Genomic DNA, 25,248 nt, shown 5'->3' with positions numbered 1-25,248 from the left:
CTCCTAATAGAGGCTGTGCTGGGAGAAAGCCTAGGGCCTGGTCAGTGACTGCCGGGACGCTGTGCTGATGCCATTGGCTCAGGTTGATGTCCCCTAAGGATGGATCAGGAAGTGGGGAGGAGCCAATCATCTCAATAGTAGTTTTGAGGTCAACACCACAGGCTCATGCAGGAATATGCTCCAGGAAAAGAAGAAAGTAAAGGAAGACCGAAGGACTTAATATGTCTGAGTTAGTTTTAAAAGAAAAATAAGAGAAAGGGGCAAGACCTACTGTGAGCAGCTTTTACCTACATCTGGAGCAAACAGTACAGAATCAAACCTTGAGAGTGTCTATCTGGAGTCTGCGCAAAGGCAGTGTTCCCAGGAAGCCTCCCTCTAATTCAGCCATTCTCAACCTGTGGGTTGGGACCCCGCTGGCAAACCTCTATCTCCCCCAAATATTTACATTACGGTTCCTAACAGTTGCAAAATTACAGTTGTGAAGTAGCAACGAAAATGATGGGGGGGGTCACCACAACATGAGGAAGTGTATAAAAGGGTCGTAGCGTTGGGAAGGCTGAGAGCTGTGGCTCTAATTCCTTAGGAGTCCATTTTGAGTACAAATTTATGCTCATCTACATAGAAACTGACAGGGTCTTAAACACTGCGGTTCTGTGGTTTGGAAAGGGAAGAACCCCCACAGGCTCACTTATTTAAACAGTTGGTCCCCAGGTAGTGGTGCTGTTCTGGCAGGCTATGCAACCTGCTGGACATGAGGTCTGGACGGCAGATGGAGGGCTACTGGCGTGGACTGACCCAGGCTCTTGCTTCCTGTCTGCAGACACCAGCTGCCTCACACCACTGTTCCAGCTTCAAGCTGTTCCCATCCCCATGCCTTCCTCACCAGGTGACAGTGAAAAAATTAACTAAGAAATCTGTTTTCTTCTTTCTTCCTTCCTTTTGTTTGTTCATTCCTTCCTTCCTTCTTATTATTATTTTTTTCGAGACATGGTTTCTCTGTGTAGCCTTGGTTGTCCTGGAACTTGCACTGTAGACCAGGCTGGCCTCGGAGATCAAAGGCGTGTACCACTACCGCCCAGCATAAATTCGGTTTTACAAAGCTCTCTACAAAGGAGGTGACTGAGGAACTGGGACTGGTGGTTCCAGTGAATCTGAAAGTATGTGTAAATGTCACTAGCCAGTCTAAATTGGTGTGTTATCCAGATGAAATATAGGAGGAACAGTCAAAACCCAAGGCAAAATGCTGGAGAATTTTCAATACACAGTTAATGTGCATACCCTGTACAGAGAAGATCTGAACTGCAAATACCGTGTAATAAGAACAGCATATCCTTAGCAATGGTGCCTGGTGTGTGCAGCCGACCGTGACGGACAGTGTCTCACCAGGGTAGTTTCAGACACAAATGTGATGACATTTATGTTGTGCACACTTTTCCACGAGGATTAAGCAACATCTCTCTGTGAGCCAGGGCATCATAGTCACGGCTATAAGACACTGCACGGGACCACCCAAACATCCAGGGGCCACATGGAAGGTCCTCTGCCTTGGCTGCTAGCCTCTGAAAAAATCAACCAAATGGCCAGAGTGCACAAAGCAGGAATTCAACTCTCAGATGCCTCTGTTGCCCTCTGTCTGCTCCTAGGAGACAGTCATGCACTCGGAGTCACCAACTCCCCAACACAGGGTGGATGGGGAGGCTTCTGCTCTTCCCATCAAGGGTTAGAGACTTGCCAGACCCGTGCTGAGGAGACACATATTTGGTGACAATGAGAAAATTAACTAATAAATTTTATTTTCTTCCTTCTTCCTTTCCTTTCTTCTTCATTATTATTATTATTATTATTATTATTATTATTATTATTATTATTACTATTATTATTACTATTATTATTTTTTCTGAGACAGGGATTCTCTGTGTAGCCTTGGCTGTCCTGGAACATGTTCTGTAGACTAGGCTGGCCTCAGACTTAAGAAAGACACTTTCTGCACAGCCATACCCCTTCAAGGCTCCCCGGGGATGGAGAAAGCTGTGAGACACACAAAGAGAAACAGTTGCTCAACTAAAAGGAATGCTTCTGCCTGCGCCTCGGTTGAGCCCAAAGGAAGGTCTGGTTAAGCTGAAGGTGCCAGTGGGAAATTTAACACTGCATCTCTTGGAGCCAGATTGCAAGTCCCTGTGGAGCACAGCTTCCCTTCGCCCCACCGCCATGATTTCCTCTCTGAGGCATGCCTTTCCCCCTCCAAAACGCAGGTGTGGCCCACGGGGGTCAGAGGAGGCACTCCCTCCAAGTGTTCTTTTGGTTAGTGCTCTAGACACTTTTTAATGTCCAGGGGACAAAGAGGACCCCACGACAAGACCTCTGTGGTTCCCGGTGACTCTGGATAAGGATGGCTTCTCTGTCCGCAGGGTGGCAAGAGTTAAAATATTCCCCATGGTTTCACAGCTCCCTAAAAATGTCTACTGTTTTCTTCAAAGTCCTTGTCAGGGATGCTGATGACACCATGCTGTGAAGGACAGAACGTTTCCAAGCAACAGAGATAGGATTCACCATTTAAACACTAGCCGGCTACCAAAACTGTTTTTAAGACCAAAGAGGCCATTCCCCATGTATGCCTTATAGATACAACATGAGACCCATTTTGTTTGCTTGCTTTGCCATGCTGATACTAGAACCACAGACGTCAAGCTTGCCCAGAAAGACCTCTTTCCCCAAGTAACATCCTTAGGCTGAAAGAAGATTCTCTGAGCGTCCCACAAAGCCATATCGAGCGGCAGATGGGGGCAGGCAGGACAGTGCACTCACTCTTTGGTCAGAAGGGGACAGGATTTGAGCAGGAAGCGCGAGAGCCCGGAGTCCTGGAAGTAGAGGTCAGGAGGGGCAGTAGGGCTCTTCAGGTTCAAACACCGAACAATGACGTAGAGGACAGCAGCCACGGCAGCCAGTTTCACCCCATCAAACACCGCGGGGAGCTCGGGAGTCTCCAGCATGGCATTCATCTTGATCTGGAAAGCAAAGGCACAGGCCTAGGCTCACAAACGTGGTCAGGGCCAGGAGGGTGGACAGCCCATCCTGTTGCACAGGCATGACCCACTCTGGATATGCTCTACACACGGCGACAGGGTACTCCAAGGACCCCCATCATTGCTGGACAGCACCAACACCCAGCCAACAGCCCTCACCACAAAAACAGTTGCAAATGCTCGCTAAGGAGGGTGCTGTGTTCTTCCTGTAATCTCACGAGCAGTTCAGAGGTGAACAAATAGGGAAACGTACAGTAATAGAGTCTTTGTGAGAGTGGGGAAGAGGAAGGCGAGTCAGGAAGGGCTAGGGTAGCCTTTAATGGCTATGAACAGCCCTTAACCAATATCCCTCTGTTGCCCTTTAACCCGGTGTAGACTTTACTGGAGCGCCAGGTGTATAAGGCGTTGTTTCCCACAGTGTGGGACTGTGGGTTCACCTGGTAAAGCTGCACGGCATGCTGGCCCTACGTCTCAATTCTCAGAGTGGGCCGAGAGAAAGCTCGGCCCAACCCAGCCATCTGCTCCACAGAGTCCACGGCTCTGGAGTTCTTTTCAGACTCTGCTCAGGTCATGGTGGCTCTGGCTCCTGAGGCTTTCAGGCAATGTGAAATGGAGCTAATCAATTAAAATGTGTTATTATTTTTTCTTTCAGGAGATACCTAAATGCAGCTATTGGTCAAAAACTGGGCCAAGGGCAGACCAAAATTCAACCATAAGACCAAAATTAAAAATTACAATACAGAAAATACATATGCATATCTAATTTCCCACAAACTGTCTTAATTTTCACTTTTAGAGGTAAGCATGCTCTTGTATACAAAGCAGACACATACCACTTCAAACCCACAAAAGACATCAACAGAATCTTGTATTTCCCAGAACATCAGCTGTGGCCTTAAGAATTAGGTTAACAGCACCAACCAAAGACCATGCATGGAGAGGACCTGACCCCTGCTCAGATGTAGCTGATTACCAGCTCAGTCTCCATGTGGATTCCCAAGTAAGGGGAGCAGGGGCTGCCTCTGTCATGAACTCTTGCCCCTGGCGATGCAGCCTTACCAGGGCACACAGGAAGAGGATCCAGGCAGTCCTGATGAGACTTGACAAGCTATGCCAGATGGCAAAGGAGGAAAACTCCCCCTTTCAGTGGACTAGGGGAAAGGGATAGGGAGGGGGAAAGGAAGGAGAGAGGGTGGAATAGGGGGAGTTGAGGGAGAGGGCTTCATGGAATATATAATGAATAAATTGTGAACAAAAAATTTTAAAAAAAGAATTAGGCTAACAAAGCCAGGCACGGTGATGCATACCTGTAATGCTAGAACTTGGGAGGTAGAGACACAAGGATCAGGAGTTCAAGGCCAGCTTGAGCCATAGGGAACCCTGTCTCACAATGAAGTGGGGGGAAAGTTACCACAACATTAACAAAAAAAGAAAATGTAATTCTCATAGCCCTGGTAACTATAGTAACTGCTTTCCTCAGGGATTTCAAGTAGCCGCTGCTAAAAACAGTTAGGAGAACAATGATGGAGACAAAACAGGTGAAGAAAAATCTCCAAAATGTGTATAATAGACTGAAGACTTCTAAGACCTAGAACAAATCCGGAGGGGCCCTGAAGACTCCTCTAAAACCAAGGTGACACAAACACAGCCCCAAAACACCTGGGGAAATCCCTGTCAAGATCTTCAGTTTGGTGAGATACAGATCAAAGGACAAAGACTCTTAACTAGCCTCTTGTCATCAAGACAAAAAGAGAAAGAGAAGTTCTGAAAACTTCCCGGAGGGCCACCAAGGTGGTCCAGTGGGTTAAAGGGGCTTGTTGCCAAGTCTAGTGGGAGGAGAAAAATGACCGACTCTAGCAAGGTGGCCCCTGACTTCCACATACAGACTGTGACAGGAGCACAGCCACACATAAAACAAACGCTTTTTAAAAAAGCCTAAAAAGTTAAGGTTGTCCGTGACTACAAAGCCACATTCAAGGCCAGCCTGGGATCCATGAGTCCCTGTAGTAACGACGACAACAACAATAATAAATTTAAAAGAAAACTATCCCTGATATAATTTTAGGTTTTTGGTGGTTTTTTTTTTTTTTTTTTTTGTATTTTTCATTTTTGTTTGTTTGTTTTTGTTTTTAGACATGGTCTCTCTGTGTAGCCCTGGCTGTCCTGAAACTCGCTTTGTTGAACAGAACGACGTGCCTCCCAAGTGCTGGGATTAAAGATGTGAGCCACCATGCCCGCCCCTGAAACTGTGTCTTAAAAAGAAAAGCAGAAATGCAAAGTCTTAAAAAAAAAAAAAAAAAAAAAGAAATGCAAAGTCTACCAGAGTGTCCCAAAGTTTCTCTGATTATGTGCTGGCGAAATGTAAATAAAGTTGAAATCTTTCTGAGGCCTTACTGGAGTGAGAGCGGAGGCTGGCCACAGTATCTTTCCCAGTCTCCTTGCTGCTCAAGTCTGGTAACTCATCTGGGGCTCCTTCCCTCCCGACAGCCATGCCTTGTTTACCATAACACATGGGAGGTGAAGCAAAGCAAAAATGAGTTTTAGCAGCACTTACCTATGTCACTTATTCCTTTCACAGAGAATACGGGTTTTCCTTGAAGAGTTGCACAGCTGGGCCAATCAGATCTGATCTTGTATTCAAATTAACCTAAAGGCTGAAAAGAATCAGATTTAGGGGAGGTTTTAAAGATGGAGAAAGAAACCTTTCTTTTTTGTTGTTTGGAGACAGGGTTGAACTCATGACACTTCTCTTGCCTGTACCCTCCCAAGGGCTGGTATCACAGGCCTGTGCCATCATGCCTGGCCAGGAACCTCTTTTAATGGAAACGTAAACAGTCTTCTCTGCACTTAGTCTTTGGGGGGGGGGGGGAGAGCACTTTCTTTAATTAACATGTCTGCCATGGTCTTGGGCATTATCACAAAGTGCTGTGGGGAGGCTTTGTGACCCCACCAAGACCTGGGGCTCTCACTGGCTCCCGAGACAGGTTTCTTCTGACTACAGCAAACTCAAGCTACCTTTACTCTTTATCGTACAATACGATCTTCAGCAGTGCTGACTGCATAGGAGTCACCACTGCGACCAATGGCCTAACTACAAGGCTTTAAAGATAGACAGCACAAAAGGAGAGGCATACCCTTTCTCCCAGTCATAAAACAACGGCCGCAAGGAAAATGGGAGCCAAGGCAAGTAAAAGGCACAAAACCAAGGTTCCAAAAAAGAATTGTAAACGACTATACTCAAAGCTCTGTTCTTCATGAGTACTGAGTCGTTTACTCCTTCCCGTGCCCTATGAGACAGATGCCAGTATCATCCCACTTTACAGGTGAGGAAGCTGAGACCTACAAAGATTATGTTTGCCCCAAGGTCACAAGGCTGACACAGGCAGAAAGGCCAATGCTGATCTCTGACTCCAGTGGCCTTCTTAGCCCCCATATGGTATGACTTGAAAGCCGGAATGACACAGAGAAAAGCAAACAAGGACAGGGAAAGGAGGAGAAACAGAAGACACAAGGCCCCAAATGACTGGTGCACAGGCAGATCTGGGATCCAAGCTCCATTGGTTTCTGATTGACCACATTTAAATGACTTAAGAAAATGAAAAGCAGGTAAAGGAGCGGCTCAACTAAGTGCCACAGCCAATCCTGTTCTACGCCAGATTTCTATGAGCTCTCCATATGCCAAGACAAACCAGCTACAGAGGCCAGGGTGTGGGGAGGCAGGAATAGCAGAGCAATGTCCCCAGCCACATCACGGGCCACCTGAGCCCACCAGGCCTGGAGGCTCAGCTGCAGGATGAAAACAAGCCACAGCCTGGTGTCATCTTTGCCAGGCTTAGTCTGGCCTTTAACTCTTGGCAGTCCTCCTGCCTTGGCCTTTTGTTTACTGAGATTATAGATTTGAGGAGCCATGCCTGGCTTTGCCTGGCATTTTGGGGGGAAATTTGTTTACTGGTTGTCAAACATCAGATTTTGGGCAAAAATCTGTACATGTCGTTTTTCTAAAACAAACACACAATAACAAAACTCTAAAGAAACAAAAAAGCCAAACCAGAAGATTTGGTAAAGCAGAGCCTGGCATGGCAACAATGACAGAGGCTGAAAAGCAGCTGCTCCTCCAGACAGCCTAGTCTGTGACATAGTGTGAAGTCCTTGACATGGATCCCACCACCAATTTAATCGTTTCTGGTACCTGAATCATCCCTATAATTACCTCCCAGAGCATATCATCCTTGGGAAAAAAACTATATCAAGTCTAGTCTTGTATAAGTCTGTACTGTCTGAATATCTAAAAATATCAAGTACATGCACAAATGATAAACTCATAACAAAGTTTTGAAAGGCAAAATGTCAAAGCTTATAGGATATGTTGTGGTTTGTTTTACTATTTGTTAATTAAAGTCTAAACCTTCCTGTAAACTATGAGGTAGCTTTAACAAAGCACTCTTACCTGAAAATGTGCCTCACTCAGTAAAATATTCCTGGCTCCCTTGCAGCTATGTGAGTCCTTAGACTAAATCCTTGTTAAATCTAAACAGTCTGATCTCATTAAAAAAAAAAAAAAAAAAAAAAAAAAACAATCAAACAAAAACCCAAAAATCAAAATGAAACAAAACAAAAAAAAACCATAAAAGGCAGTTAATCCTCCTGCCCTCTTCCCTTTCTGCCTCCCTGAAATGCAGATAATATGGCTACAACTCAGCAGGCATCTTGGGCCATGGATGACTACAGGCCTATTAAAAACAGCAGACTTAGAAGGTGATTTAGTGGAGCCATCATATCAGACCTTCGTCACCTGTCTCAGGATTTCTTTTATGTTAAAAACTAGTTTACATCACTGTTATTTCTAGATGCTTTTACTATACAATTTCCAATGACACATAAGTAAATACTATAAACCTACATCTTTGTGATGCTAGAAGTGTCAATTGCTAGGTGCAAGGTGCTTCAATAGCTACTTGTAAGAGTGTTTTAATTTATTTTTAAAGTTCATAATGACTTTATTTTCATTGCTAGAGAAAAAGTTTTCAGGGGTAGAACTCAGTGATGGAACATGTCTAAAAAGTGCAAGGCACGGGTCGATGCTTGGTACCAGAGGGAAGGACAGAAAGTAGGAAGGGAGAAAGGCAGGCATGCTAGCTAGCTGGCTTTAAGATAGCAATAATAAAATACACAAAAAAGTTAAAATCCAGGACAAGGAAAATAAATACTCCAACAAACACAACATCTGTGTATGTGGTCCAGCTAGATGGACTCTTGAGTTTTCTGCCCATCAGAGGAGAAAATTCCGTTGGATCAGAGGTTCACAAGGTAGAACGAGTTAACAGAATGCTCTTACCCTCAGATATACGACGTTCACTCAGTGGAAGGAGAGCTTTTCTGGCACAGAGTTATTTTGAAGATCTGTAGGACTTTATAGAGGAGACTTGGATTGACTGACTGTCCTCCTACAACTTTTTTTTTAAATAGTAAATGCAGCAAGAAATTGAAAAATGCCAGGGTTTAAAAAATTCAATTCAGGGCAGGCAATTCCACAGATGGTTTGATTATTATGGCCTAAATGTACAGCCTTGGAATAAGGCTTGATTCTGAAGGTCCTGGGCAGCAAGCCAGTTATGCATGACCTGATAAGGAGTGCTCCCTTAAATCCCAGGGAGCTTAAGTAGCCAACCACTAGCTGGGTGCCTAGAAGGCACAGAACCACAGTTAAGTACCATCTTATACAACGGGGGCATTGCTAAGGTTCTATGTATTTTAGGATCATGGAGATGAGAATAATTAAGCCAGGAAAGGCCTGGAACACTACATCCAGAACTGGGCCTCAGAGTATCAAGTCTAGGACTTTAGAAGTATGCGTATGTGTGTGTATAATAAATATCTACCCTACCTACCTACCTACCTACCTACCTACCTACCTACCTACTACCTAAATATCTATTTAGGTATTAAACTAGGAATTATCAGACAATTCCAAAATAAAACTCTTCACATCTACTTCAACTCATCTTACATTTAATTTATGGTGGTTATTCTCTCTGTTTTTCTTTTTTTTGCAAATCTGACCTACCATCTAATATTAAATAGTCTGAACTTTGCCTAGACGTATGAAGCTTAGAATCTCTATGGCCATACTACCCTGAATGTGCTGGGATTTCACCAGATCTTGGTCAGGCCTGGTCAATACTCAGATGGAAGAGAAACCAAACTCAATACCTTCAACTATTTTGAGTGCTCCCCACTTCCATTTTCTGGGCAGATGAAATCCAGCTGAAATAAGCCCTAAGCAGTCACGGAAGGGCTGGTGGGCTGGGTAGGTGAAGAAGGGAAGCCAGCCTTTCCGCACCCCACCTGTCTCCCTCTATGTTTCCACTTTTCCCATGTACCTGTGTCAGTGTTTTCTCTGTGGGTTGCTACACTCCAGTCCTGCTAGCTTATGAGTAAATTTAGGAGCTGTAACTGATAGTATTCTCTTTGTTATCTACATATCATTAAAAAAAAAAAAAAAAAAAGCAGGGTGCTGCTAAATAGCTGGTTTCTGGTCGTTAAGGGCTCTCAGCATTACTGCTAGACTCTAAGATGTGCTTGGCTGGTGTTTCCACCCGTGCTGAAGGCCTGGGCTGTGCCTCCCATGACTCTCAGTGCTCTCCCGTGGCCAAGAGTATCACTTAGGACAGGGGCCCCTGCGTTGGCAGAGGTCCTGACACCTGGGACCTAGAACCTGTTCTGCCTGGTCATCTTGGAAAAAGTCATTTAGCTTTTTGGGACCTAAGGATCTGAGATGTAAAAGGAGAGGCTTAGATTAGAAGTAAAAAACAAAACAAAACCCTGACAGTCTCTTTCAGTTTGAAATGTCTGAGATTCTGGGGACACAATTGCAGTTGTTGTCTAAAACGCACAGGGGGAAAAATCTCTCTGTGCTTTGTAATGGAATACAGCCCCTGCTTTCCTGCCTCAGACCACACACAAGAAAATTCACAGACCTTGAGGCCTTTTTTTCATTATTCAAATCAATTATAGTTATATACTTTGAGCTGTGTCATTTACACCAATAATTCCATTATATTACTCCAGTAAGGGTCTCAAAATATCAGCTATTACCATCATCACCGCTAAATTCTCTTCCCTTTCATCTCAGTCAAGTTCTTAAGCTGACACACAGAAATCACACAGAGACACCTGGCTAAAGGAACACAAGGGCTCATCAAACAGTGAAGCAGCTCACTGACAATCTGCTTGGACTTCCTCCAACAAGATTAAAACTAATCCCAGGGTATTCTCTTCCCAAGACCTCCATGGAGGAACCCTGTTAGATTTAATACATCCCTGGATAAGTGATCATCAAGTTCCCCAAAGGGTTCCAGGAAGCTGGGAATGGTGGTACACACCCAGTGTCCTGGGTCTCAGGATATGGAAGCAAGACTGTGGGAAAGCTCCAGGCCAGCTTGGTTTGGAACACAGTGAGATGCTCTTTCTTAAAAACAAAACAAAACAACAACAAACAAGTTTCAAGCTATGTTGCTCCTTAATTTATGCTAACCTCCTTCCATATTGCCACTATGACCCGCAGAGGGTCCCTCCTGCTGAAGCCAAGCCTGCAGGGAAGTCCATGCCTCTCCTCACCCTGACCCACAACTCTAGGCTAGCACACAGAGGCCTCTGGCAATTAAGGTGTTAGGGGGTCAACAGAGAACATTCTGCTACAAAAACATGACCTATGTCTACGCCATTCCATCCTGATGTGGCAAAAAAGCAGCCGAGACCCTAGTGTGGGCAGCATTAACACCTTTGAAGAGTAAGTAAATAGGTAGGAAAAGAGCCAGTGCCTGTCATTTCACTGAGAAGTCAGAGATGTCATATACCACTGGATGTAAGTGATAAGCTTGGAAGAAGATAGCTAGAAGAGAGTCCAGTGTCCACTTCTGAGATGCGTCATTTGCACCTGGAGTTATTTACCACTTGCATAAATTACTTTTCTTTTTTAAAAATTATTTCATGTGCATTGATGTGAGGGTATCAGATTCCTTGAAACTGGAGTCGTGAGCTGCCATGGAAGTGCTGGGAATTGAAGTGGGGTCCTTTGGAAGAGCAGACAGTGCTCTTAACCATTAAGCCATCTTTCCAGTGCCCTGTAAGTTACTTTTCGATTACTGTGATAAAATACCATGACCAAGGTATTTGGGCTCATTGTTCCAGAAGGCTAGTGTCCATGGCAGTGGAACAAAGGTGCAGTGGCAGAAATAGGAAGCTGAGGGCTCCCATCCTGAAGAACAATCAGGAAGCAGCGACTGAGCAGGATTGGCTCCAGGCTTTAGGACCTCAGAGCCCACCCCTAGTGACACACGAACTCCAGCAAGGCCACACTTCCTAAACCTTCCTAAATGGTGCCATCAACTAGACCAAATACTCTAACACCTGAGCCTGTGGGGGACATTTCTATTCAAATCACCACACCCCACAGACGGGAGATTCTCAGAGGAACATCCAAGAGGTTTTGAGATTCGGCCTCACCTACTGAGAATGGGGCAACCCCTGACAACCTGGGTCCCTCTCCCAGCAGCTCTAACAACCCTGATGGTTGGGCATCTCAGCCAACAGCTCACAGAACATGTCCACACAATCCATATCCTTCTCCTTCAGAGTCCAGGGAGGATGGAGTGTTCCACTCATGTGTTCTGGCTTTTGAAAGACCCTCCTTCTGGCCCACCACTACCTCAAACTCCCCAGCAATGAGAAAGCCCTAGCAATTGCCCCAATTCTCATTTCAAAAGATGCCAGGAGGCATTTATTTTTCAGCATCAGCACCAAGCAACGAGCTGTTTTCCTTTGGTAACTGCTGTGGCTGACTCTTGGGGCCACCCAGGGAGATCAGAGCAGGTTTCCCCGTGCTGGCATTGTTGGAGCAGAGAGGCTGAAAGCTACAACTAAGAAGACTCCTCACGAGCCAACCACAGCGACACACACACAATCCCAGAACTCTGGAGCCAGAGGTAATGGAGACAGGAAAATGTTGAGTTTGCAGCCAGTGGCAGCTATAGAGTAAGAATTTGTCTCAAAACCAAAACCAAACAAAACGGAAACTCAAATAAAACAATAAAGACACACACACAGACACACACACACAGACACACACACGCTTGCTGACCCAGCTGGACATCTCTTGCAGTTTAGATCCTGCAAGATGAAGGACGGTACAAACTCACATATGACTTGATTAAGTAGAAGGCTAACTAAATATATTTACAGTAGATAACTAAAATATATTTATGTTAACGTTGTTTCAGTTTCATTAAAAATTCAGACCTTGAAATCCAGCCCCCCCCCCTTGTTTTTGTTTGTTTGAACTCACGCAGTAGTTTTATTTAACTGTATTCGTCTACAGAGTCATAAGGTCATAACCTGCTGACGTTTTCAAAGACGGTTTCTGAGTTCCCAGTCAAAAACAGGGACTGGAGAGATGCTCGGTGGTTGAAGCCATTTGTTGCTCTTTCAGAGGACTGGGGTTCAGTTCCCAGCACCCACATGGAGGCTCACACCCATCCCTAACTCCAGTTCCAAGGTATCTGATACCTTTCTGACCTCTGTGGGTAGCAGGCATGCACACAGTATACATGCATACATGCATGCAAAACGCTTACACACAAAATAAAACAAAGCTCAGAAGGAGTTCTCCCTCACCCAAGACAAGGTTTCTCTGTTTAGCCCTCACTGTCCTGGAACTCACTATGGAGACCAGGCTGGCCTCAAACTCACAGAGATCCACCTGCCTCAGCCTCCAGAGTGCTGGGGAAAAAGATGTGCACCACCACCACCGCATGGCTTGAAGGGAATTTTTAAAGAAAAGCAAGAGCATGCAGACTTCACATGGAAATGTCAGGAATGGCTACTCACCCACCAGCTTTCACAAAAGAAACTCACTAACCTAAAAATATCTGAAAACTGAGTCACCACTTAAACATGAACATTTAATTGGGCACTTTGCGCTTAGTGAAACGCTAAAGAAGCTGGTCCCTCCCGATTGCAAAGAAGCTTGAGGGAAGAATATGCCCTAGAGAAGGATGGAGAATGCCTAGAACCTGCCTCTCCCCCATGCAGAGATGTTCTCTACCATAAAGAAACCAACCCATGCCGAGAAGGAACAAATAAACAAAACAAAAAGCCAGCTGTTTCCTCTAGAGATATTCCAGAATCTTCAAAGGGGACATTTCTAAGAAAACATTGTAATCAGACATTCAACAGCTCCAAGTACTGTATTTTTTAAAATCTATACTAAATTAAACTCTAATATCAAAGCGAATTCTCAGCTTACCAGAACTGGGCAAACTCCACTGCCTTATTTGCTTCATGGACAGACCCTCCCTCCATTCCCTGCCCCATTTCCTTTCTTTCCTGACAGTCTCATGCATTCCAGGCTGACCCAGAACTTACAGAGCAGCCAGAGCTGACCTCGAATTCCTGCTCCTCTGGTGCCCACCTCTCAAATGCTGGGATTACAGGCATGTGTCATCATGCCCAGTTTTACATTCTAGGGATCAAACCCAGGGCTTCATGCATGTTAGGCAAGCATTCTACCAACAGAGCTTCATCCCCAAACCCATCGCCTAGATTCTTTTTCTTCAGAGAAGGGTTCAAGTGAAGAGAACAGCTCAGGATCTACAGCAAAAACCAACTCAGGGCATGATCTGGGAGCCACACAGACCTGCCACTCTGCAGAGAAGCTTCTAAGAAAGGAGCGATCTGGGAGCCAGAGGGAGCCAGCATGTTATGAAGTTGAGAATCTTGCATCTCACCATGGTAAGCATCAAACAGCACATTTGCATGGAGATCTGACCCGTGTGCCAAGCCCTTCACCTCCCCAAAGGGAAAACTGACTCATCCCACCCTCCCAGGCCTGCTGGAGCTGCGCTAACTCTGTCCTGCCCCTCTCAGTTCTGTGGCTCTTATGATAAATTCTACCTCTGGGTAGAATTTAATACAAGGCTAGATACCTTTAATACAAGGCTAGACGGTAATGACAGCTCCAGTGTCTTCATCCTTCTGAGTCTGATGGAAGTTCCCAGGGCAAGAGAATGTAGCATGCACAGGATTGCAAGGCATGCTTCTTCAAGCTGTAAAGTACCTCGGAAGCTATGAGTAGAAACAAGAGCCTCTTGCCAGTCTACAGAAGCAGGCTTAAAGGTCACATGAGCTCCATTGAAACCAAGCCTGAGACAACAGGTGTGAGCAACCAACACACTGATTGACACTGAGGCCCCGGGCCTAACAGTGAAAGAAGGGTAATGCAGAACAGATACACTTAGCCTCCTCCATCAGTCCCGTGAATTCTGAGAACTGAGACCTCTACAGCACAACCCAAGTGGTAAGACCCAGAAGGGCTGGACTCGGTAGCTGAGGGATAGCATTTATGTCCTCTGTACGTCTACCAATGGCATCTAGAGTTGTGCTCCCCTGAACACACTGTGCAGTGCAGCTTTGGGTGGGTCTCTTGCTCTCTCTGGAAATTTTTAAGACAGTTTGAGAGCCCACACGAGCTATCCAAACAACACAGGTTTTAGGATCAGAGGCCCTGGCTTTGAGTGCCGAGTCTGCCAGGTAATCTTAGGTAAATCATATCAACTTCACGAGCATAAGTTCCTTTACAGGCTAAAGAGAGAAGGACCTGATGGGTTAAACTACGTGGGTTAAAAATGTTTTAAAATTATAAACTAGCTACAGACATATGAAAGGCTCACTATACATTTTGAACTCCCTAAAGGACTGCCACTGTAATAACTTCAGGGTTAGAGAACTGTTGCTTTGAAAGCGACAGAAAGAGACTTTTAACACACGTGGCCAGGCATCTGCCTCGGCAGCCCTGAGTTCTGCTTGGTGGACACTGAACAATCTAGAAAAAAAAAATTCAAAAGGAAGCACACTGGGTTGGTATATTTTGGGGTTTGAGCTAAATGGATCGCTTTGCCAAATAAAGAAGTAGAAGTAAGTTCACACCCTCAAATGTTCCCGTCTCCTCATCCGTCCAATACAAACACCCTACTGTTGTTCTGGGCCTCGCTCTCTCTTGCCTCCCACTCTAGAAGCAAAATTTCTCAGCCTTTTTAAAGCTGGAGGGAGAGTCCTAACTGCCAACCCTTAGGCTGCCAGTGCCCTCCTCTTTTGACTTTTGTCCAAATTCAGTTTTGCCTCTAACCAGCAGCACCTGCCCCGAGTCCTGTGACATACACTGTACTGAAGAACAGGGAGGCAGGCCCCTGCCGCAAGGCTCTGGAGGGCCTTCCCAATGCCCAAGCCTTGCCACTCTCCCAGGGGGTGAGAACGCTGCCAGCAAGGGAGATGACCTCAACAGAAGTAGGGCAAAGCCATCTCCATCATCAGGGAGAGGACATAAGCACTTACCGAAAATTCATCACCTGCTTTAAGTGGTCAAGGCAGTGCTTTGCAAATGAAAAGGACAGAGCCTCCTGGAGAGGCATTCATACCAACCCTGAGAAGTGTTCATGGCTGCTGGGGGAGGGGGTGGGACTTTACAAACTACACCCCATTCTGTCATTCTACCCTAATCCCACTGTATCTGAGGCCTTGGCTTCTATCTTAGCTCTGTGGGTGTTACCTGAGAAATATAATATACAATGTCCGTAAAGGAGTGGACAATGCAACCTATAGGGAGTACGAACTGGATCCTGAAGGGCTGAGGACAAACCCTGGAAGAATTCAAACAGAGGGAGCAGTGGGAAGAAGGAGACAGATCGTCGAGGAGAGACACAACAGGAGAGTCTTAAACGGGTTTGTACAGACATCAGGGTCACAGCTGAGCAGAGGCTCAGAGCGTGAAGCAGACAGAGCCAGAGGGAGAGGTTTGAAGCGGGGGACCATGAGTCACTGTAGAAGGATGCTTCGACGCTCTGTTTACAAGGGGAATCCAGGAGTCAGCCTGGAAAATGGAGCCACACAAATGCTGTCACGGCAGTGGGCAGTGAGCTTTGTCTAGCCTACTGTTCATGTGAGGGGCTGACGTAAGGCTGGAGGTGTGAGGAACATTCACTTGGCTATGGGAACTCTCGTCTCTGTGGGGACATGTACTCGCCATTTGAAGCCATGACAAGTCCTGGGTGGCCTCTAACTCATTTTGTAGGTTCTTCTGTATTGGGGGCCTAGCTCCTTTAGAGTCTAAGACCACAGTGGCCTGCCTACCTTCACATGTAAATGCCAATCACGACTCGAAAATTTGCTAGTCTCATCTCTTCCTAAGAATGACAAATCACCTCTCATTAATATCTGCACTGGGGATTACCAGCCAATGCCTTTCTAATGATATCTTCCTATTTGACATTCTACACAGACGGAAACTCACAGTGCTGAGCACATAGTGGGTCTCTTGTAAACAGATCGAACATGCAGGAAAGACTCAATTAGGCTAAAGCACCACCGTGATCCCTTGCCAGATTATTCCATTAGGCTGAGAGTTGGGCAGCTGCCTTGTCGCTGTGCCCCAGAGAGAAAGCTCAATGTGACCTGAGCTGGCAGCAGCTTTTAGGTATTTTAAAGAGCATCTTGAAGATCTGGCAAACCGTTTCTCCATCCAAAAATGAAGGTTTTCAATTTTCTGTCATTCAGAGAAGCTACTGTTCTAGGCTCTATTTTTTTTCTACTCTCTTCCTTGAGTGACTAAAGAATATCTCAGTAGGCCAAAAAGCAAGAAATCTACTTCAGACATGGCTGCCTCACAAATAAAGACAAGCCACAGAGGAAACAAGCTGTTGTAGGTAGAAGGAAGGAAAGGCTTCAAAGGGAACGGATCTGGAAACCTCCCCACGGACTGGAAGGAGCTACCACAGACCTTCAGGAGGCTGTGTTGAGATAGTCAGCACCAGGACTCTCTATAGTGTTGTCTAGAGGACATAAGCTCATCTGAATAGCACCAAATCCTAGGCTAATCCAGACAAAGAGGCCAGTCGGATTATAAAATAAGCTTCCTTTTGAACATCCGAGAGAAACAGAAGTCCTTTAGAACAATCCATGTCCCGAAAGATTTCCACTTACTGAGGGACTTCTCTGGTTGGTAGTGCTGGTGGGGCAGAGAGGCTGCTCTTGGGCTCTCGAAAAGACAAATTTGGCCTGAACTGCAGCTGTGTACACTACTTACGTGACTGTGGGCAAGTTTCTTAACCTCATGGTACCTCATTAAATGGGAAAAATAGAACCTTCCTTGAAGGGTCATTGAGAGGCTTAAGTGAGGGAGACAGGGCGAAGTGCCCTATGCCAGAGCATCCTGCTATTATGAGTTTAAAGATACAAACACTATGCAGACTTGCCAATGGTGTACTCTCCAGAGAAGGCAATGAAAGGGCTTGCTGTATCCACCAACACCAGAGGACCTCATTCCAGAACCAAATGGCAGCTCCTTAAGCTTGGCTAGACTACTGTCTGATCCGCCTGGGGGCCATCACCATCCTCTTACCTCAACTCACCCAGGTATCAAGGCAATGATTGGCTCTTGTATGTGGGAACACCCCACACATACATACATGCATACACACACACACACACACACACACACACACACACACATATACACCCATATACACCACTTACATTCAAGTGCACAGTGCTTCCCCCATTGCAGACAACTAGCTTCTCCATCACCCATCCAGGCCTGCCCTGGGATCTAGAATCACCTTTGGCTCTAACATCATCATCTTTAACACACTATATCTTAAACAAAGGAACAGACTGGATAATGGGAATCGTTCCAGTTTATCAACTGTTTGTGATATTAATACATGCTCTGAATTACTCCTCAAACAAGGCTCAAGATGCATTTGTGTTGACAGTAGAGGCCAGCTTCGTTATTTACTACTTACAAAGTGTATGCTCAGACATTACCTCATTTGGTACTTGAAACAGCTTTGAGTGTTAGAATATAAGCAAGGAAACTGAGGCCCAGGAACCCCTCCCTGTGCTGGGCCCTGGGAAAGGCTCTAGGAATATGGGGTGAGGGAGACAGAGGAAGACAGATGGAGCCCCCCCGTCAGCCCCCTTGACAGTTCTCTAAGGCCTTTTTTCATTCAAAGATAGATATGAAGACATTTCTCCTATGAGCTCTATCTATGGTGACAATGCCAGTGCCATATCCTCCCTCTGTGGAGCTAACCTGTAATGGATGGTATTAATGACAGACCAAAGGAAATGGGCTATTTTCTAAATTGGAAAAAATATCCTTGGCTATCTTCTCCTTGGCATTTTCCATCGTTTCACTGTTCAAAAGGACATATTTTTTTCAATGGCATTGACAAGAATGGGTGAGCACTAGAAGAGGGAATCGCAGCCAGAGTACTTGGAAGCTGAAGTTTTACAGTATGAACACAATTCAGGCCACCCAGGGAGTGTGGAGCCAGGAACACTGCCAGCCTCCTTCCGGCTAAGCACAACCAATGGAGAGGTAGATGGTGCCCGAGTCCCCTGGAGAGGTGCTGACGGCAGAGTCCCAGAATCATCCTCAGTAGAGAAAAAGCTCCATAAGCATTTGCTGAACCCATGAAACCAGTGGACATTTCCCCCCCATCGAAGATTCCAATCACATCACAAAATCCTAGGAAGGTTGCGTTCCCCTCCACTTCTAGGGATAAACAATGCCATAAACGGATACACAAGAAAAGCAAAAGGTTGCCAAATGATACGTGTGGCGATCTGCTAAAATGCATCATTCCATGTTACCTGAACGTAAGCAAGGAAGAGGAAAGCATGGACAATACGCTACAACTATCTTAAAAAGGAAAAAAAAAAAGGATATTAATGAACACGGAGCTGCTGGCCTACACATAAAACACAGCTAAAAAATATAGAGGCACTAGTAACGGCCATTACTTCTGGAAACGGCCTTCAGTCTTGACTGAAATGTGCCTGCCCAAGTGGCACTACATCAGTGCACTGCCGTTCAAAGGCAGATAAAACCCTCTACAGCACCAAGTACCAAGTTTCTCCAATAAGCCACGGGGGGAGGGAGACAGGAAAGGGGAACCTATGACGCTTAGGAGCAGAGTGCTCGCCTGCCGTGTGCAAGAAGCCGGGCTTGGTGGTGCTCATGTAATTCCTGTACTCAGGAGGCTAAGACAGGACAATGGTGTGGGCTTCAGGCTAACCTGAGCTACACAGTGAGACCCTGTCCCAAATAACATCAGCCTCAAGGATACAAAGAGACAGTCACAAATGGTATAACAATGAACTAGAACTATTACAGTCGGGAGGACAGCCAAGCTTGGGCATGTTCAGGGTGGGTACGGCTACACAATGGCTTCATTCAAGGAATGGTAACATGTTCGGTGTTAAAATGTTAACAGATGTGTAATAAAGCAGCATTCTGAAGAGATATCATGGAAACATTTACAGATGCGACAATATGATGTGTGGGGTTGACTTTAAGATAAATGTGGGTTGAGGCAAGTAGCTAGCATATAGGAAACTCCACTACTCATAAGCTGGTGATGGGCCCTGGGGCCATGGGGGCTCACGACATGATTCTCTCTATGGTACAGCTTTAAAATTTCCATCATAAAAAGCTAACAAATAAGCGAGCAGTTATTTAGTAACAGAGCCTTGGTAGCCAATGAACTCCAAGTTCGCCCCCAGCTCTCAGCTCCAGTCAAATTCAGGGCACTGGCCCCTAAGCTCATGTGTCACCATGACAAATAAACTTTGGCTGCTGCCATTTTTAAAAAAACTATTTTTATTTCAGGTGCACTGGTGTTTTGTCTGTATGTGTGGGGTTCCCTGGAACTGGAGTTATAGTTTTGAGCTGCCATAGGGGTGCTGGGAAATGAACCCAGGTCCTCTGGAAGAGCAGACAGTGCTCTCAACCGCTGAGCCATCTCTCCAGCTCCGGCTGCTGCCATTCTGACAACGTGTTCAGGCCATGCAAATGCTTTATTTTATCTAATTATTATTTATCATCTTAGTTCTTCATTTGAAAAGTTCCTGCCTCTTTTCTGTGCTAAACCCATCTCTGTATCTTTCTCTAGAATGGGGTTTCCTGGCTTCAACTCATCAGGATTTCACACACACAAATGAGGGGTGCCAAGGCTGTACCCCTCATTTTATTAGTAATCTCAACATTTCAGGGTGGGCCTTTCAAGTGTTTCCTAGTATGTTTACATAAAATAAAGAAGACTGAATGTTGAGCATTTATCTAGTTCAGGAGAGTTAGATAAAGGTCAGGGTCAGCACAGAGCGCTGATGCTACGGAGGCGAACAGGACCCGAGACCTGATGAGAAGTCAGCCGTTCACACGATACATCATGGGCTTAGCAGGCTTATACTCATGCTTCAGAAAAATGTACACGTAAACACGGTCAAAATGCCGGTACCTAGTGTTAATCCTCACCTAATGTTGCTGAGCTCAGGCCTCAGCCTCCTCCCACCTCTCACATCTTAAGAAATCTAACACGGCACTTTACAAATGGAGGAGTCTAGACCCCAAGGAGTTAAAGAACAATTTCCTCCATCAGTTTTGTATCTCAGTCACATGGTAGAAACCCACCGTCTGTACCACCAAAGACACTGGATCCATATGCCCATCAAAAGGTACCAGTTTTAGAGAAAGCTGGACTGAATGGTCACCCTGGTTTCCCAATACTGCTTAAGGAAACTGAAAACAGTGAGACCACTTTATGGACAGGCCCTCCCAAATGCCACAATTCAGTAGCCATCAGGACAGTTTTTGACCTGTGTAGAAGAGTCTCTGTATTCTTCTTTTTTGAGACAGGGTTTTCCTGTGTAGCCCTGGCTGTCCTGGAACTTGCTCTGTAGTCCAGGGTGGCCTCGAACTCACAGAGATCTGCCTGTCTCTGCTTCCCGAGTGCTGGGGCTAAAGGCGTGTGCCACCACTGCCTGGCTGGACTCTGACTTCCTTAGATGCTAACATATTTGTCAACAAATTTATTCATAAATAAAATGAGGGTGGTAAGTGATGAAGGTGATATTAGGTTTGCTTTCCTTATTTGAAAAAATTTGAAAATTTGGGTGAGCTAGTATTGGACTTCCTGGTTTGTTGGTGTTTTGCTCTGTTTTGTTTTTTTCACTGCCCTCACTGAGATGCCCAAGGAAACAGTACACAAATAATTGTTCAGAGTGAACAACTCGGGGCTACTGGTTGGTAGCCTCTATCTCTTTTACTGGAGAGAGGAGGGAAAAGGATAACTGATCACATATGTAACAAGGACCCTGTGTACAAGCTGAGGGGCACCATGGAGGCCCAACAGTGAGCAAGGACCAGGGAGATGACTCAAGGCTGGCCTCACCAACTAATATCTTCAGCATTCAATCACTTCTAAGGTGACTCTAAAGCAGACTCAGGCAGAGAAAAGCAAGATGGAGGCTGAAGTACATTCAGAGAAAACCCGAACGCAAAAATCTGTGAACTACAGAAGACCAAAAGATTGTATTTAAATCAGCGTGGTTATTTAGCAGACAGGTGTAACCACAGGAAACTCAAATGTGAAGAACCAGGAACTCTCTTCTTAGAGCTGGGGAAAGCTTTAGTAACCAAAGCTGGCTCAGATCACGTGGGAGTGGCAAAATGATTTGGAGATCCTGGGAAACACTTCCAATCTGATCAACAAAAGTTATGTTCAACAAAAGTTATGTACAGCCGGGAACAATTGCTGACGATTGTAATCCTGGCACTCAGGGCAGCAGGCAATCTCAATGAGTTCGAGGCCAGGCTGGTTTACAAAAAAAAAAAAAAAAAAAAGGCATATATAGATTTGGGAACAGTGGAAGTTGCCAGAGCTGGTTCTTCCTGAGACAAGAGAAAAGAGGCCTGGTGCTTATTAATGCTCCCCAAACAGGAAGTCCTGAGGGGAAGGGCAGGCTGCTGTTCAAAGGTGAGAACACAGAGAAAGCTGTGGTGAGGAACACAGGGCCAGACAAGAGAAGCTGGAAATGAAGCTCTCCAGGAAACACAGTGAACTGCCTCCGGCATTGCTAACATGTTCTGCCAAAGGGCACAGCTGGGACCCAAGGGTCTGTGTGTCCCTCACTCTCCACTGCTCCGGTTCTCCTTCACAGGCTAACCTCAACAAGAAGCCTCCTGCCTCTCCAGGCATTATCTCAGGCTCAGAGTCTTTCCTATTTCCTAGTGAGGGACTAGGAGCCAGCCAGATCCCTGACAGGTAGACAGGGATAAAAAGGCAAACTTCCAGCTTCTTCCTCACCCTCCTAACCCAACAAAAAGGCCTGACAGGTATTATCTCCCACCAACATTCACCCCTTCTGGCTAAGGCTGGTCCTGAACACGCTTATCTGAAGCTGTGGGCCTATCAGCTCCCCTTTCTTTGTGTACCTTAACCAATCCAACATAAGGGGAAGAGGCCCCATCCCAGGCCCAGAAACACAGCTCCCAGCCCTGGGGTAGGGGGTGTTGAGGCGTCGTCAGAATGCCCTCTCTACGCTTCGTGAGCCTTCTTTCTGTGCGCTGGTGTGTGTGTGTGACATGCATGTGCTAATCCGCTTTTAATAAAGTTTGCTGCCTATTGCTGCCTGCTGCATCTGAGATTCTTCCCCCTGCCTTTTAATTCTCTAATTGGTGGAGAAAAGGAGCCAGACCAAGACTCTTAGGTGGTAGAGTAGGACAAAGAGAAGAAAAACATTTGTCTCCGAAACTCCTGCAAAATGCTTGAAGATGCCCGTGCAGAGCTGCTGCTTAGACAGGAGAGCTTCCCAGCACCCTCCAGGGCAGAAAGCAGGAGCTAAGATAGATGGCCTTCATAAAGGAGGATGAAAGCTTGTCTCATCTCGCCAAGAAAAAAAAAAAAAAAAGAAGTGGAAAAAAGCCTGGTTTCAAACAGTTCGCACAGCGCGTGTCGCCATGTACGTAAGAAGGGTGTGGCGTGGCGTATATGGCAGATGCCCAGGGCAGAGCTCAGCTCTGGAGGGTGAAGAAATTAGTAACACTGGCTGGTTGTCTCTAAAGACTAAAAGCAAGGTGGAGGGATCAGGACAGAGGTGCATGTACTTCCTAATCTTTGCACTTTTCAAATGTCCTCTCTCAACAGTAAATGTGTAACTGACCCCCCTCCCCCCACCAAGACAGAGTCTCACACGTTGTAAACCAGGCTGACCTGGAACTCACTGTGTAGCCAAGGCCAATGCTGGACTCAACGGCAACCCTCCCACCCCAACCTCCCAAATGCTGAAATGACTGATGTGAGCCACCACACTTGCCTTTGTATTTATTACCCACTTTAAAACAAAACAAAACAAAAAAACCACCCAACTAGCCAGAATGGCAGTTTCCAAGAGTGACATTTCTCATGTAGATTCACTATTTTGTACTTTTCAGTGGCCAGAAAAGTGGCTCAGCAGATAAAGGTGGCCATCGAAAAGCCTGGCAACCTGTGTTGGATTCTAGGATCCCATAGGGTGGAAGGGAGAGAGCAAAACCCTGAAGCTATCTAACCACTACATGCTCACGATGGCAGGAGCCCACTCACATACATAAATACAAACACAGTAAATAACTGTACAAGCTAAAAAACAAAACAAAACAATAGCAACAAAAACCACGCCGGTCATGGTGGCTCACACCTTTAACCACAGCATTCTGGAGGCAGAAGCAGACGGATCTCTGTGTGTTTGAGGTCAGCGTGATCTACCTAGCAAGTTTCAGGTGAGTAAGAGCTATAGAGAGAGACCTTGTCTCAGAAAACCAAACCAAACCAAACACCAAAATCTGAATTAAGAGCACTGTATTTTAAATTTTTAAATAAAAGCGATTTTAAAACAAACTAGCTTTGTGTAATAAGGCAGATAAGTGTAACTTGCTGGTCTGGTTAGCAGTGTTCCTGACATACACCAGGCGAAGAATCTGTTGAACTAACAAAGCTCTACTTGGCAGGGGATGTAGCTCCATTGACGGAACCTGGCCCTGGGTTCCAGCCTCGGCACCATGTAATAAAGTGGCACACTAATTCAAAGGCCTGTGATCCCACCACTCTCCAGAGACAGAAGCAAGGGTGAGCAGGCAAGGCCATCCTTTACGGTGGCCAGTTCCTGGCTAACCCAGGCTGCATTTAAAGAGAAAAGGCAGAACCTAGGCAAACCCATGCTACCGATGTTCAATGGATTCTCTAATCAATTCTTTACCTGACTGTTGCCTAATGATTATGAAAGAGAAGAAAATGGGTCTCTGTGTCACACATGCTTTGTCCAACTGGCCCAGAACACACACATGGATGTAACAGTGAGGTTCTTCATCAGCCTCCAACAGCCATTTTATAAGCTGAAAAGGTTTTATTCCCATACATGATGCCCTGGAACCAAGAAAGCAAAAATTAATCTGTAGAAACACGATCTTTAAAAGAAGACAGTGTGGTGGCTGGCTATGCCTGTAATCCCAACACTTGGGAGGAAGAGGCAGGAGGATTGAAAGATCAAGGTCATCGTTGGGGTACAGTGAGTTTGAGGCCAGTCTGGGCTACAGGAGACCTTGTCCCAAACCTAAACCCAAACCAGTGGTAATGGAAAATAAGTTCATGTATATTATCGATGCTCAACAGAAGCACAGGGACCTAAAATGGCTGTAATCACTGGGCATCAGGGCTGCATGCCTGAAATTCCAGGAGCTTGAGGTTGAGGCAGGAGGACCATGAGAAGCCAAGCCTGGACTGCCTATGTAGATGACCCTGTCTCAAACACCACCACCAAAGAGAGTGGTCAAAATACTGGGCCGTGAAAGGCGTTGGTATAGTCCTAACCACAATCAAGAGGTTCCCCAGCCCTTCCTGTGTTTGCTCCTGGGATAGCCAAGATGAAATAGAAAGGCTTAACAACACCTCATGTCCCGAGTCGTCATCAGCTCTTCAACTGGTCAGTGAGGGTTCAAATCCTATATCCAATAAAGCTCCCAATACTGTAGGTTATGCCCCTGGCAGAAATTCTGCCAGACGGGATTCCACTGTACTGGAAATGTCCATCTGCCAGGGGTTTTCACAGAACCACATTTAAGTGGGGGAAGAGGAGGGGAAGAATCATTTCCTCTGTCTGCGACAAGGCCAGAGGTTGTGCTATGCTCTAGGGCAGGAGCTGTGGGCCGAGGGTGGAACCTCTGTACTGTATAGTACAGGCTCTAGATGACTAGGGGAAAGGTGTAAATTTGGGGAAAAGGGAATGGCAGTGACTAGGAGTCCTTCTGTTAGAACGCCAAGGAAAAAAAACAACACCGCAAAGAAGAGAAAACCAT

General features: G+C 45.8%; 1 protein-coding gene across 2 annotated transcripts in view; it reads right to left on the bottom strand.

Annotated features, from left to right (window-relative positions):
* The window catches only part of Abhd2 (abhydrolase domain containing 2, acylglycerol lipase), an 86,375-nt gene that overhangs the window by 58,316 nt on the left and 2,811 nt on the right, over positions 1-25,248 (bottom strand). Inside the window, exons 1-3 of one of the 2 annotated variants that reach the window (XM_055623102.1) lie at positions 24,153-24,279; positions 5,578-5,677; positions 2,806-3,005 (exon numbers count right to left, since the gene is read on the bottom strand). In XM_055623102.1, the coding sequence (XP_055479077.1) occupies positions 2,806-2,999 (194 nt within the window). In that variant the 5' untranslated portion in view covers positions 3,000-3,005; positions 5,578-5,677; positions 24,153-24,279. Of the gene's footprint in view, positions 1-2,805; positions 3,006-5,577; positions 5,678-24,152; positions 24,280-25,248 lie in introns of those variants that run through there. The other variant, XM_055623101.1, reaches the window with a different exon arrangement.

Source organism: Psammomys obesus, unplaced genomic scaffold (genome assembly GCF_907164565.1).
Source record: "Psammomys obesus unplaced genomic scaffold, mPsaObe1.curated_primary_1811, whole genome shotgun sequence".
Taxonomy (NCBI): Eukaryota; Metazoa; Chordata; class Mammalia; order Rodentia; family Muridae; genus Psammomys; species Psammomys obesus.
This window is presented reverse-complemented; position numbering and strand designations above follow the sequence as displayed.